We start from the raw sequence: 16,332 nt of genomic DNA on the forward strand, positions 1-16,332 counted from the left end.
CCAGAATCTAGGAGGGGTTTGGGAAGGTTTGAAGAGCCAAGGGTTCCAGTGTCCCTCTGATAAACACACCCTGGGAAGCCCTACTGTCTCTATGCTGCTTAATCAGTCCTTCCAGCACAAAAGGAACTTGCTATATTTTTCTCTTTGCAATTCATATCACAAGTAAAGCCTTGATTCTACAATGGCATTGGATTAAGCAAATGGTATATGTGGAAGTTTCTTTCCCAACTTTTCAGGACATGAACCTTAGAATAAACATAGGGAATTATTTTCAAAATGTCTGGGAAGGGAAAACACATAGATACTGTTTAGTTGTGTTTCATAATGTTGTCAGTAAAAGCACAAAATTACATTTCCCATGCCCACACTGAAGTTGTCTGGTAAATGTACTGCTGAGCTGACATTCAGTGTCCTCGTAATGAATCAAGTCTATGTCTTTACAGAACCTGGGGTTTACAGCACTACTCTGAGTTTATAGCTGAAAGTAGTCTTACAGATCCATGTTTCCTTTATGTATTTCAAATTGATTTAAACCATAAGCCTTTCTTTGCAAAGAATTCTCTGGAAAGTAAACCTCCTAATCACCTTGTAAGTTCTGGACTAGCTCCTCAGCTCCTGCAGCAGGTTTCATTACAACTGCATCTGTGTCACTGTGTGAAACTGCCCAGAGAGAGACCAGAATGGCAAATAAATCTCATTGCCCAAAATGACCATTCTTCTGGTCAGCTTTTGTGGGACTCTGTTGAACTGGGCAGGGAGGAAACTTGTGGGCACTGGTTCTTTTTATGACCCCCAGTACCTATTTGTTTGGCATGTCAATGGGTCAAACACCCTGAGCAGCCTTTGGCTATCGGATGTGCCTTTGTGGTGACAATGACATTACCCTCAAAGCTAACCCAAGGACATTCTTAAGATTGTCACCAGTTGAGCAAATAGGTTTTGATGACAGCCTAAACATATGGTGGTGCCAGGCTCTCACAAGGTACAACAGAGATGCCAGGTGTCAGCATACAGGGAACACAGGGAATTGCTAGAATTCTGTCAGACACAGTGAGAATACAGCCAACAGGGATCAGTGAAACCAAAAACCAGCTGGGTAACTCTTGCATTCCACTGTTTCATGGATGTGAGGAGGGTAAGGCTGCCATTTTATCAACAACATGTCCAATAATTCCAATGCAAGATTCTGCTCAGGCATAATCATTCATCTATATCTGTTAACGACAATTTAATTGCATATCCTTATCTCATAAATACTGAAATATTTGTATATAGTAATATGTGCTAAAGAACACATTGAATTTCAGTTTGCCATCAATTTCAGTTTGCTATTTATACACAGCATATGGATTTCAAATTTTCCCTTGACACTGGCATTGTTGAAACAACCACTTGATCTATTAAACTTTTTGAGTAGCTCTTTAAATTATAAATAGTGCTCAGTTGTTTATTTCAAGTGCTTTCAGTACTCCAAATGTGGTTTAATTGTATTTGAAAACTGCCAAATATCAATGGAGATCAATCCTGTCCCATTGATCTGTTTATGCAGTTAAACATGTAGAATATCAGATTCAGGCTCTAACATATTTAAATACTCCTCTATTGATCAGCTGCTGCCATGATCCAGCACAGATGATGGCATAGATGATTACAGGAAACTGCCTGCTCTGGCTTGCTCAACTGATACCTCTGTCTTTCTAAAGGCATCATGGAAAAACTGATCCACAGCTCAAAACCAGAGAGTGAGTCAGATGGACACACAAGCTTGTCATACAAAAATGTTCAATCCATGATTTTAGTATCTGATGTGGGAAACCACAAAAACACATACTGAAAAGCATGGGGAAGTACATTAAAATCCTGCATCTTACTGCTTGAATGGGACAAGAGATGAGTAGGGAGCTCAGACAATCTTCGTTCCTTTACAAACTGTCCTCCAGGGCTGTTTGTTCAGCTAAGGGATAAAGGTCTAAACTTATGACACAGACTGTCTTCTGTAAAAGATATGGCAGCAAAATGCAGTAATGCCAGATCTTACAATGCTGTTACTTCAGTGTTTTCGATTAGTGTGTGATCCTGATTAGAGAGCTCTTCAAGCAAGTAAAAATTACTTTACTTCAACCCAAAATACTTATGAACAGATTTTCTAGAGCTAAATAAATGTCCCTCTTATTTGTTAGATATTTTGAATATCCACAAAAAAGCTGACCAGGAAACACTGACCTCTTGTATTGACCAAGGAAGTGTCAGGAGTGTGGTGCTCCCATACCTAAGCACAGGGACTCAGAAAAAAACCAGCACTGCTGGGGATGAATGAGCATAATTCAGGCAGCTCAGTAACTCCTTCTGAGAGCTGAAGGCTTTGTTCTTGGGCTTCTTTGGAAATCCCAGCTAGCTGTGTACTACTGTGGAGAAAGCAAAAAACAAACACATATAAATTACTCTGTGGTGTTTCAGGTGAGTGAAATGCTTGGAATGCAACCACCCATCATTATTATTATTGTTCTTTGTCAGCTACTAAAGGTGAGTAAGAAATTGTCCTTGTCAAGTTTTCTTCAAAACTGACCCTTGCTTCAGGCTTTAAGTAAACAGCCTTCTCTGGGAACAGGTACACGTGGTACTGCCCTTATCAGATATGTACGTTTTCCTGAACTATACACAAGACAGTGTTTGAACAAAATCTGAATGTTTTTCAGCTTCTCTTCATATGCCAAAATAAGACTTAAACTATAGTTTAAGGTAACATTCATACACGTTCTGAGGTCATATTAACTGCTTCTCAAATTAGTTCATATGGTCCCAGACATGAAGTAACATACTTTTTCATTATTAGTGATACTTATGGTATTTTTTATAATAATTTTTGAAGAGAATACTGCATCTGCTTTAGACTCAGGACTATAAAGCCGATGACAGTCTTTGGCAGGATTTAAATATTTCAGCAGCTGCTGAAAATGAATTTTGACAGGGGTATAACAACAACAGCATTTTGCACATCAAAAAATATGAAATAAGGAAAAGTAAGATCGTGTTGAGTATAGAAGACTTCCTTCTTATCAGGAGTCAAGCACTGCAAGTAATACACTGCTGGTAGCAGCAACTTGAACTAGCACTCATCAATATTTCTAAATTACTAAGAAGAATCTAGTTAATCATTAGTTTCCTTACGCCTTCTGGCAACCTTGCAAAGATTGCTATGAGTTAATATAAATCCCATGAAGTTCACAAAATGTCCTATGACTACTAGAACTTTGTGGGAAACACTAATAACCAGCCTAGAGGTTATGATACAAAAGGTTTGTTGAGGGTACCTTGGTATCTGAGTGCGACTGACAGTGTGATGGATGATGATTGCTGGGCCAGCTTTGAACACGCGTTCTTCCTCCAGCAAAGTCAAACAGACCTTGCAGAGGAAGTCCTGGAATTTGCTTGCTGTTAAGGCAACTCAGAGATTACAGTCCGTATGCTGAAGCTTTAAAACTCAGAATCCAGTCCCAAGAGTGGATGATTCTTCTCAAAAGAATCTCCCTGGAGCCCTCAGGACATTCTCTCACACTGGCTGAAGACTCTGACACGCCCCTGCTCACAAGCACAGATGTTGCCAGCACAGCCCAGCCCAGCATTTGGGGACAACCTGCCCTATCCTGTCTGCCAGGCAAATGCAAAATATCTCTCCAGGATTGGTCTAAAGAATATTTTAGTGTGTGTGCTCAGCAGATTCTTTGCAAAGAGCTTCAAAGCAAACAGAGAGAGCAGTAAATGTTGTCTTTGTATGTGTGAATTTGAAAGCCTCAGTAAAACTTCACCATCTATGTTTAAAGGCTTAACATTCACATGATCTCTCTTCTTATCCCAGACAATACACATCACAGCACTCATCCACAAATGCAAGCAGTCTCTCATATAAAATGGGAAAAAAAAGGTGGAAGGGGGTAAAATATGCAGGAAGCCATCCTATCCCCATATGGCCTGAAATTTGCTCAGGGTATTATACATGTGATTAGCAACTGTCTGTCAACTAAAAGAAAAAAAACTCGGAAAATTTAAGGAGGATACAGCTTTTACTGAAGATGCAGTTGTCAAATAATAATTAAATATAAAAAGCATCGTTATAAATTTCAGCCTAAAAGATCAAGTCTTCGAAGACGGGAAAAATAAGGGGTAAGATCCTTCTATTTTTCTGTGTTGGTATATTTGCTAAGACCTGCTTTGTAATGGGTTTAACATTTCAAATGTGAAGCCAAATCTATCAATTGCATTTTTGGGGTCTGATTGTCAGAACCAAAATTAGACACATTTATCTTTAAAATACCTCTAAGAGTGCTAAACACACATGTATATAAAAGTATAGAAGAGTTTGATGAGGCAGTATTATTGATTACGAATGGACATGGGCTAATACACATAAAGATTGGTGTGCACTGCACTCATGCAGTGGGAAGAATTAAACATTGCCACAACCATCCTTTTTGCACTCCTCCAGTTGGCATTTCCTCATATAACTGCAATCTTCACATTCACTTTTAAAATAGGACTCAATATGAAATTTACAGTAGTGGATATAAATAAATATTTATACATATGCACATTATACATATATATAAGACTTGACTCAAATTACTTTAGAATCAGTAAGGCTGTTTCAGTGGTGTCCCAGCAAATAAACATGATGTTTTCTGTATAAATTTACAACCCTAAATTTTAATGCCTTTTGAAAACCTAGTAAATATTTTACTTTAACATCTTTATTTTACACCTTCACATACAAGTTTCAGGAGCCAAATGTTCATCATAAGCCTATATAATTTTGTTTCTCTGGCAGTAGAATTTTCCACATTTATGTTCAAGATAAACTCTGATGGTCTATTCACACCCTGCATTCTTAAGATGCCGTTCAAAATATCTCATGGTAGATTCACATTTACTGCTGTTTCTTTAGGCTTCATTCTATAGTTTAACCCTATTTGAAAAGTACAGTGAAGCTTCTTAGGAGAGGAAAAATTACATTTAAGCTCTTAATATAATAACGACTTATATGAATTGGTTCTATTAAAGAACTATAACAACAAAGATATATTTAAAAAGGTCAGTAACTTCTGAAACACTTGTGATTCTTTTTCTCTTCTGTAGCTGTGGAAGAGCAGAGACCACTATATTCTCAGCAGTAAAGTGCTTCTGTCTACTTAGCTAATTTCCTCACACATTCTATAGTTCAGTGGTGACTTATGTCTAATATTTCCCCAGGTTTGAAAGAAAGCAAACTCACATTCTGCCAAAGAAGAGCCAAGACCACAGAGGAGATGACATATAAGATAAAATAATAACACTGCAGTGGAATAGACCCATATGGGATCTTGATTTTTTTTAAAGTGACATATTACAGACATAAACCTGAGTTGGAGAGATCAAATCTGTATCAGCAGCAAGAACTAAGCTCTCCAAAATTCAGCAGAGTTCACGTCTCCTGGCTGGGCTTGCTCCCATACTTCTGTGAGATGAAAATGTAACAGGAAACTCTAGCAAGAACATGTATTTTCAGCTCTGTGATTTGATTAATATTGGTAGAGCACTTTCAAGATTACTCATATTGCATACTATGCATTTCCCTTGAAGAGGATCCAATCCACTTTTATACTGACTTTTAGCACATCCAGGAATGTACAAATACAAATGATATGCTTAACATATACTCCATCATTCTGTGCATACCGTTTGCATAGAGATTGTTGCATTATTTTGTCAATATCTGTAATTTCCCATACCTGAGAATGTTACCTTACTCTATTTTACCAGTACAGATCTGTTTCTGTGGTCACCTTACGTTGAGGGCCCAGTCATATCTGCTCATTTAAATACATAGGTACAGTAGTAAGACCAAAAAAAATAAATACCTCAAAAGAAAACATAGATTAGTACTCAGTGTCAGGCTCAATAGACCAAGGTTGTCAGAGATGTACAGATGTACAGTGGTTACGCCCACTTTTGTCCTATAAAATGTTAAGCATTCTGTTTTCATTATTACTTACTTTCTCAGGATAACTTGAGATACCCAGGTTTAACACTACTAATTTCCTTAGTAGAATTTCATTCATTGATAATATTTCCAACTGATAGTTCTGAGAACAGAAAGAGAACAGCAGTGTGCTTGCTGGGAAGGAAGTGTCCGAGGGCAGAGGAGGATGAAGTGTCTGCTGTTTTTTGTTCTAGGTGCCACTGCAAAGCTTTACCCATGGGCTGTCACAGAGGACCCCATGACAGCTTTCACAAGAACAGTTCAATGCATTTCACTTAGTTGTCACTTTTTTCAAAAACACCGTTGTGCAATGGCACTGGTGTGGAATAGAAGTTGAATTTCACCGTAGAGATAGCTACATTTCTGTGGTGGGTGAAGTGATCCCAGCAGACTTTGTAAAGCACTTTGGGATTCTTACAGATGAAAGGTGCTATATAAATGTCAGGTATTGTTATACCCCACTTAGGAAAAATGTTTCCATTTATTCCTTTGGATTTACTGTTGAGCATTTAGAGATAATCGTCACTGCTGATAATAACAGTAAGAATAGTATCTTGAGCACTGCAGACTGTGGAGATTGCTCTGCATTCTGCTTGTCTGTAGCAGGAGGTCGCATACTGATAAGAAGGAGGAATTTTTTGACAATGTGATTATAGAGAAGTAGCTATTTTTCATATTATATGGTCAAAGTGCAACTGTCAGAGTTATTTACATGGGTGCATCATTTACAGCCCAGGATTATTGAAAAGGCTCAGATGAAAGGTAAGCTGCTTTCTTGATGATATTCCAAACAGCACAGTACAACAGCTTCCTGTAGTAGGGCCATTTGTTTTACTGTATTACCTCTCTATACTTGTCTAAGTTCTACTCATTCTTTTTATTAATAGATTTTATTTAAATGCATGACAGATGTTTCTAACAATGCTTACCCAAGCACTGCTTAGAATTTGTTAGAGAGATTCCAGGGTTTATTCTAAGATGGGTGCCTTTGGAATTTGGTGTTTTGATTGGGTTTTGGGGAGGGGGAGACCTCTTCTTTTTAGCATAACGAGAGTTCTGAATGTAGTTCAGTATTGATTTAACGGGAGTGTAAAAGACAGAGGCTTTTGCCAGGTAGATGAGTAATTTCAGCTGTGCTCTAACAGATCAAATGGTCTTTATAGTATTGCAAAACAATCCTGCCCCAGCAATTCTCTCAACTGAGTAACACCTAAATATAAAGACCCTCCAACTTCCTCTTCTGCTTCCCAAGTCTCTCCTCTCAGATTTCTGTCTTCCAGTTGGGATATCTCATTAACCTGCAGTTCTCTATCCCTGCCTCATTATCTTCTCCTGAACATCTGAGAGAGGCAGAAGCCAGGCTGTATTAACCCACTGATTGCTGCTGACCGAGTGATGCCCCTGAGCCCTTTAGGAAGCAGCTTTGGCTGAGTAAAAACTGCTGGAGGATGTGGTCTGGAACTGGGTAAATAAACAGGAGTAATCTACTGTGGGGATTGAATTTGTTAAAACCTTGGTAAAACCGCTGTATGGAAGGGAGCTGAGTCTGTCCATAAGGAAGGTGTGCAAGTTTCCCTCCTATTCCCGGTGTCTTAGTACAGAAGCTGTAAAAACATTAAAATGTACAGAACTACTTCTGTACATCCCCTTTCTGCTCACTAGCAAGGGCACTTTCCTGCCTAATCCAAAAATATTACCCCCAGAAAAAGGTTAAATGCTTAAGAAAACTTAATGTTGCTGAGATTCTTTTTCTAGTGCCATAACCCATTCAAAAATACCCCATGTGAGCTCAGTGCAGGGGGTACTGTACCCAACAACTGCAGGATTGCAGTTATGACTATATGTATCCTATAGAAATTCCCAGAAATTCCCAGTCTTCCTAGTGTATTGACTTTTACATCTATACCATCAGAGCACTGTTCAGAATTAACATAAAAGTCCAGAGTGCAGCTTGGAGGTCAGTGTGATCATAATTTGGCCATGCTGGTATATTTACTCTAGCTAATAGAGTTTATTTCTTCTTATTTTTCCCTATTACTGCTTTTATCTTGTTCTGTCCCTGTGGAATTTTAACCACTGGTTATCATAGGAGCAAGAAAAACCTCAAAATTCTGGAAAAAATGTGATAGATTTTTCCCACACAGGAGACAAAAAATGAACAGCCAAATAGCAGAAACAGAGATGAGCCTCTATAGATTTAGGCATTGCAAAAAAGTGGAGTAACATGGGTGTTACATGCTCCATGGGCTATGCAAAACATTATTAACAATAGTATCTGCTTAAAGGACTTAAATAAGAGAAGTTATTTTGAAATGAAAAATCTGGAGTGAAACCTGTGAAGTATTCATGCAGTCAGAGCTGTGGCTTAAGATATGAGGAAAGACATTTCTAAAATCTCCTACAAAGAAGCCTATAAAGATTTACCCCAACAATATCATCAATTCTCCTCATGCACAGAGTTAGTACAGGAGAAACCAAAAGCATGGAATGTTTTTCTGAAGTAACATAACATGCTTTTGTATTTATTGGAATAAACATGTATGCATAGTAAGACACTTGCTTGTCATATGATAGATGGTAGATCCATCTAACTCTTCCCAGAGATTTCTTTATGGAAACCACCAAAGAACCTCTGTAATTTAATCAGTAGCCACTGCAACTGGCTGGCTGCCTGTTAATTGCTTGGACAATACCCAAATTGTCAGACCAAAAGACCACCCAGTGATTCATTGGGCTGTCACTTCGTATAACTAAAGCAACAAATATAAGAAAGAGTGCCTGGAATGAGTCTTCACTTGTGATGTCTTCTCTGATATTTTCTCAGTATCCAATCCATTAACATTGTTCATCACCTTCTTTAAAAGCTTGAAATGTTATTGCTGCAAATCTCAAGTTTCCAAGGAGCAGTTAAACTCCAAGGTGCTTCTGCAAAAGTATCTCTGAGGAAAGCCATGTTTGAAAGTTCTCAGAGTTCTGTATCATATTACTCAGGTGATTCTGCTGCTTCATGGATAATGAAAATCTACCAATATTTTTATTATGCAATTTTGGTTGTGTATTTTACTTACAGAATGCCATGACCATCCATACAGCCCTTTATCTATCCTTACAAAACTTCAGTGAGGTAGGGCCTTGCAAGTATTTCCATTTCACAGACAAAATGTTAACATAGAGGTAGTTATTTTAAGTTTCCAAGAGCTTTCGAAATATATTTTCTTTATAGGCCGTGAATAATCAGCACTGATATGAATTCTGAATTTAAACGCATGTTTGGTTACAAGGCACAGAACTCTCCCATAACTAAATTGAGTGTATTACCAGTGAGACAGAGTAAAGGTGCAAAGATGTTTTTTATTAAGCACTGGTATAATTATGAAAAGAAAAAAAAAAAGTGGATTTGGGAGACCTTGAAGCAGTTTTCTGACAAATATTTGCTCACTGAAATGGAATCTAAGACCGATTTAATGGATGCTATGAAGTGAGAAGTAAAACCCATCAAATCTCCTAAACATATACTATAAGCAGATAAAATATGTTTGTGCTTGGCATGCCTTAGTCTGGAAGGCATTTAAGAAGGGAAGTGCTTTTCCCATTACCAATGTCCAACACACTGTACTCAACAATGTGTAGGAGAAACAAAGGCTGTCTGTCCCAGTGCTTGGACACAACACATATCCTGCTGCTGCTCTTTTCTCATCACTGCTAAATCTGCTTTTACTGTTACAAATTCTATCAGCCAAGAAGCCATACTTTCCCTTTGGAAGTCCTTAACCTGAAGCAGTACTTAAGGAGAAGGAATGCTGTCAGTCCAGGACAAGTGTCATGACATCTGTAATGCATTTTTGGTCATACCTCCATCAGACATTAGGAGCCTGTTTGGTCACAGACCATCCACTGAGTCCAGCTTGGAGCTGTGATAAACCCTCCAGTGTGGAATCTGTCCTCTTCAGATCATCTGCCTGACTAGTGACTGGATGATATACTGGGCCAAGGGTTTCTGCTTCATATCACATAGCAAGGGCATCAGAGAAATATTGGTTCCTGCTTCTCTCCCAGCTTCTGCAGAGGGCTAGAACAGAGGAACAGAGAATGTACAGGAATAGGAGGAACAGAGGAATGGAGAGCTGTCCAAAACTGTAGCTGTGGCAGTTGGATGACAAGGGTTTAAGTGCTACAGTCTGCCCACCTTCCCTGTTCCCTTAGCTGATTCCATACTCAGTGTAGATTAAACCTCCACCAAATGCATCCTCAGACAGGATCCTATGGAATGAGAAATGCTGTCCATCAGATATTTAATCTCCCTCTTACTTCAGCTGCTACTGGTTAAAAGCACTGAGGGAGCTAGTGTTGATCTACTTTTTCTGACAGTTTACTGAAACACTACTGTTTGCCTCCAGCATTTAAACAGTATTTTCTAGTTCAAGGCACTACCATCACTATGCTTTTTTGTGCTAGTTTTTCCCTTTGTGCACAGTCACATGTGTGGCACCTGCTTTTATCTCTGAGGGCCTGAAGATGATCCCACAAAATCTTCCTGAGGTTTCAGCTGATGCTGCAGAGACTGAGGTTGGTGAACAGCTTTGATTCTGGGTCTCAGTTTTGTGGCTTCTCTTTGAAAACCTCTCTCAACTTCTTAGCCAAAGTAAATGTCAGTGCAGACAATTCCACACTGTGCCAAGGCAAAAATATATGGACCTTCAAAATGTTTTTTTCCAGGATAATTCATGACATTTTCTATAAAGCACTGTTATTAGAAGAGTTCATAGCACAGAATTCTACACTGTGTATCCCACTACCTTTCTCTGTTCTTCCTCTTTGTATCATCGACAAGGATGCCCCGAGTCAATGCCTTCCTGCCCAAGCACCTGCTGGCTGCTTCTCATTCTGCAAGAATTACACATGGGGACTGTCTTTGTAAATCTTAACAATTCTGAACTTTCAGAAACATCCTGGGCATCTTGCAAACTAATGCAATTAAAAGAACAGCAGCAATTTAATTGACAGAAAACAATATGTTAAAAGGTACAAAAAAACCCAGTGGCAACTGTATCAATACAGACAGATATGACTTATTCTCTTTTAAACACTTGTATTATGATGTTAAAAGCTTCTTCAGACGTACACATTACTGAACTGATATCCATCTTTAAAGTAATCATGCTTTCAGTTCATTCTCAGCAATAATATTCTTAAACGTGGGTTTTCAGATAAACTCAAGAAAAAGCTGGAGTGAATTTCAAGGCTTGAGTGCTGCTGCCATCTACATGGCAGGAAGACTATAAACCAAAACAAACAACAAAAATATGGATGTTACATTTACTGGGCAGAGCTGTAAGTCTGCAGGTCAGGGTGATTATAGAAAATAAAGTTCTGAAATGGAATCTTTTATGAACCTGAGTTTCTGGTGAAAATTTATAATGATTTAGGGTACAAATTCCCCAGGTCCTTATTATCAAAAAGATTACTTATTGTTTAGATAAAATTTGAGAATAAATAAGGAAAACATTACTGTTTTATTAGCGTTAGATATTGTTAATATTTTTTCTGATGAGTATTATGCTTTCAGATGCTAAACAAAAAAACAAAAACCAACCAACCAAACAAAAAAACCCAGAAAAAAATCTCCCTGTTGCTGTAAAACTGGAGGGAGTAATGTACTTAATGAAATGACATATACTACTTACATATACTACTTACTCTCGTGATACTATTTTTCATAACTATTGCAGAGAAAGAAAACCAGTTTTTATTGCTACATTCTCAAGACAGAATGTAAATTCAGTTTGCAAAATGTTGCATTTTCAAGTTAAGTCTTCTAGAATTACATGAAAGGAAAAGATAAGCGTAATTAGATTTGTACTGTGTAAGAATTTTTGTCAAATGCACGGCCCACTCTAAAAAACTCTGCAGATGTTTGCTACGTTCCATAATTTTCAATACTGTTTAGGAGCTCTCACTGTTTCACCTTAAAACCTTAGTTCAACTTTGTACTTACCGACCACACCATGTCCAGGACGCTCAGATTCATCAGAAGACACGGACTGTATTCTGGATGTGACACACACAGTTCTCAGACATACCTGAGACCTTCCAGCAGGTGTCATTCAGGAAAAAAACTTCCCATGGACACCAATGAGACAGTCTTGGGTTATTTTATGTTGCCTCCAGGTTCAGAATTACTTCTTCAAAAACAAGAGTGATGAATTTTCACTTTGGGGATCTATGAATTCAGATGATAACTCAAATGCTAATAAGAATGCTCAGAGCTTTGCCTAGCAGCTCAGACTGAGTATCCTAGGAGGAAGGAAAAAGCAGAAGACCAGGCCTTGAAATTCCTCTGCATCCTTTTGTCAGGCAAGAAGAATGGCCTGCAAAATCCAGCAGAAATATCCATCATGAGAAGCAGGACTTTGTCATCCCAGATCCCCCATCAGGAATGTGCATGTGATGCCATTCAGGACTGGCACAATGACTTTGGAACTGGGCTGGAGTTTGCTGCCCCAGTCTGCCTTCAGAGAACATGCTCTTCCAAAAGGAGTAAAATCCTGGAGAGAGAGGTAATGCTGCTGACTGAACCTGTCCCATTCTTTTCTGAATTTTCAGCACTTCAGCTCAGTCAGACTTGCAAAATCCTTTCCCTTCCTAGATTGCTGATGTTGTCTTGTAGCCCTGCTGCACAGTGGTTTTGTTAAAGTGTGTCTTTATTTCAAAGGGACACAGAATCCCATATATATATTTCAAGTCCCATGCCAACTTGCCTTCAGAACATCTTTCACTGGATTGGGGAAGGGCATTGCTCAACAAAATACAACTCATAAATGGAAGCAGTTTATTACAGTGATCAAATTTAAAATATGTAAATAGCACAAGAGATTTCAAAACATAATGCTTGGATCTGGAACCATAAATGAACAGTTCAAACTTTAGGGAGGAATCTAAGTCAGTGACCATTTAGCAAGTATGAATCACTTGGAAAACTCAAAATCCCTCAAATAAAAGAGATGTCAATGAGTTTTAGCTTGAGCTAATACTAAACCAGTAAGTGCCTTTTGATTTTTTTTCTTCAGTTCAGCTTAGAAACTATTGTAGGAGGTTCATACGTGGTTTTGTATTCAGCTCTGAAATTGTCACTTTGTTGCAAGAAGATTTCTCTAAGTGAGAGTTCATCGTGAGCACATATTATAAAGTTGGTTGTTTGAAAGACATCCAGAAGACATGGGAAATATATTTGCTTTACTGGGAAATAAATGTACCTAATAAAAAAAGTTCCTGCCTTACTTTACTCATACTGCAATTGTAATTAGCACAAAGCACGCATAAGCATGTGCCAAACACCAATCACCTCCCTACAAGCCATTCCAGAGGGCTGGCTTTATTGGCAGGCTGCTGATGTGCACTGCTTTGCAGAATTAAAGACAAGCAATCAAATATTGTGTTGCACAAATGTAATTGCTATTACAGCGGTCCTGGGTGTTATGGACAATGCCAATTCCTTGAGCTATGAGACCTCTTTGAACACATCCGTTTTTAAACTATCTACTGAAAGAGTTTTAAAAAGATTTGTTGCCTTGGCACTAGGAGCAGAGCTGGCCCAAGTGAGCAGATGCTGCTGCAGAGCAGTGATTCTTGTTGTGAAGGGGCTTTTCAGTGCCAATGGAAGATCTGCTGCCACAAACTGGATGTGGCTGTTTACACGGATGTGGAGCAAAGGAGAGAGCCAGGTCCATCCTTTGTCATTTGTTCTACTGTCTGCAAAGTTCTTGAAGGGCTACTAAGTTCCTGCAGATATATCTGCAATTTTATTTTTACCTTCTAGATGTTTGCAACTCTGATTTAGCCATGAAAGTTAAGAGGAGGAGAAATGTCAGCTGAAGACATGTTCTGCTCTCAGTTGTGTTGTACAAGCATAAATACATCAATTATGTTATTCCACACATCCATCACAAGAAGTGCAAGAATGAAGCCATAGCACTCGACATTCTGTTTAGTCACCATAATTCAAGTACAACCTCATATGAACAAAAGATACATTTTACAGAGGAAAATACCTTCTAAGAATAAGGAAAGTTGTTTCTGAAAAATGCCAAATGTGTGAAAACCAATGACTTTTCTGTTAAAAGATGCCATTTTTCTACATGGTATTTACTGTTAAAGAAAAATAATGTTAAATATCTTTATCTTCTCTGGATTGCAGCCAATTTTAATGATAAATTCTTTAGCTGAATAAAAACTGAGATACTGATTCTCACAAGGCCCTTCCACCTGGTGTTTCTGAAGGCCTCACTGCCATACTCTGCACTTAGGGACATGGACTCCTGGGATAGGAGAAAGCAGAAGAAAGAAGGTTTTGTGTCTGTATCATGTTGAATCGAATTCAGGCCATAGTGTGGCAACAGAAACCTGGTTTTATCACTTCCACAGCTGTGACCTTTCCACACAAGGAAGGAATTCATTACCAGAGAATATTTCACACTAAAGAAATCTCCACCCTCACAGTAAAGGCAACTTACAGCTAAAGTGACAACTAGAAAGGATAACATCAGACCAGGATTTCCACAACAAGGTACAGATCCAGAAAGTCACATCCTCAAGTCCCTTTCAATCCATTAACTCTCCAACTACTGGTAACATAGAAAGTGAACTTCCTTCTCTGAATGGCCATTATTTGTCAAACAGCCTAAATCCCCCAGAATGTGAGGTGATAAATGAATCTAATCAGCTGCACATATTCTACAAACATAATGATTTTTTTTTTTTTTAAAGAAGGAAAAAAAATGTATAGCTGCTTTTCCCAATGAGTACAAACAGATGTTCAATGAAGTGTATCATTTCAAAAAAGGACTCCAATGGGCTTCTTCAACTTCATATTGGTAGTACATTTCTACAGATGATGGTGATGGTAGTACTTATATAACAGGAAAATTTACATCCTAGACATGACCAGATTTGTTATCTATTTCCCCATCCTCTCCTGTGCACAGAACATTCTTTGTATTTTAGTTATTTCTAAATATTCCATGTTTCATTCAAAATGTGCATTTTTTTCCTTTAAATATAAGCAAATTTTCTAATTATTAGAAATGCATTTGGTTTTGCTCAGTGCTAAAATGCTTTTGGTAATAAAAGTCAGAAGCAATTTTAAATCTGATGTATGTAAAACAACACTAAAATTGATGCAACTGTTTAATGGCCAATCAAAGTTGTAAGATTTGGGATCATTGCATAAATAAATGAAAAACATCTAAAAATGAAGAGCTGATATTTTCTATGTTAAAACTATCTAGATATAGCTAAATATATGTAAATCTATTAGTGAGGGAATTGTGAATTGAAGCCAATAAATCAGTCAAAAGAAGTGGATCTTATGGAAGGTATTTCTTCTGAAAATGAGCTGTTAAAAGTATACCATAATAAATACAAGAAGCCATTTCATGTCCATGCCACCCACATATGTCCTGTTTCATGGCTGTCCTTGTACATCTTCTTTCAGCTAAATAGGTTTCTCTAACACACCTTACAGGAGCACACTTTAGATATCCAGGGATGTGTCTTCGTGTCATCTGGAAAAGAAATGAATTCATCTGGTTTAACAACTTTACACTTTGAAATAATAGCAAAGACTTTTTTACTAAAATGTAATTTATTTTACAACCTTTTCATAGAGTAGTAAACCCTATAATTTTTGTAATGGAATAAAAATTTCCAGCACCCTCATGCTAGTGTTAAAAAAAACCACAAATCTACCTCCAGAAGACTAATAACATTATAACAGGAAGCAATATGGAACCCAAAACAGCTCAGGAAAATGTATGGCATTCCTCAAAACTCTTCTCCTGAACAGCCTTCTGCTTCTTCCTTTTTTGATTTAAAGGAAAATGCTCCAGTGGATTGGCAGAAAGATAATTTCTTTTTTAAATTAATAGGGTGTTTATGTTTTTTCAGTAAATATAATTGCCAAATTAGATGTATTTTCCTTCAGCAAAAATAATTCTATAATAGCTGTAAACAGAAGTAAAAAGAAGTTCTGTTCATAAGGCATTATATTTTAATCCTGTCGGGGCTTTTTACAATTCCACAGAAAAGCACTCTCAATTTTCAGATTTTACCTTCATGACTTCTTCTTATTTGCTGTATTGTAATATTTACAACTTGAATTTTAAATGTTGCTTGCATTAAAAACTGCTCAAACATATTTCATCAGTACATGAACACTGAGAAAGCAGCACACACTATTTTTTCCCAGTCTAATGGATATCTTGTAAATTTTTCATATTATCTATATCTTTCCATCTGTGTCATAGGAACAGAGATACACATTT

The 16,332-nt window shown here is 37.7% G+C and overlaps 1 protein-coding gene across 2 annotated transcripts in view; it reads right to left on the minus strand.

The window, feature by feature from the left end:
- Positions 1-15,413: 15,413 nt before the first annotated feature.
- WDR72 (WD repeat domain 72) overlaps positions 15,414-16,332 on the minus strand; it is a 103,478-nt gene continuing 102,559 nt past the window's right edge. For both annotated transcript variants that reach the window (XM_018069921.3, XM_018069920.3), the window contains exon 20: positions 15,414-15,573. In XM_018069921.3, coding sequence (XP_017925410.2) covers positions 15,518-15,573 — 56 coding nt within the window. In that variant the 3' untranslated portion in view covers positions 15,414-15,517. The remainder of the gene's footprint in view (positions 15,574-16,332) is intronic.

This window comes from Manacus vitellinus, unplaced genomic scaffold, assembly GCF_001715985.3.
Source record: "Manacus vitellinus isolate BGI_N305 unplaced genomic scaffold, ASM171598v3 scaffold_16_pilon, whole genome shotgun sequence".
NCBI classification, from domain to species: Eukaryota; Metazoa; Chordata; class Aves; order Passeriformes; family Pipridae; genus Manacus; species Manacus vitellinus.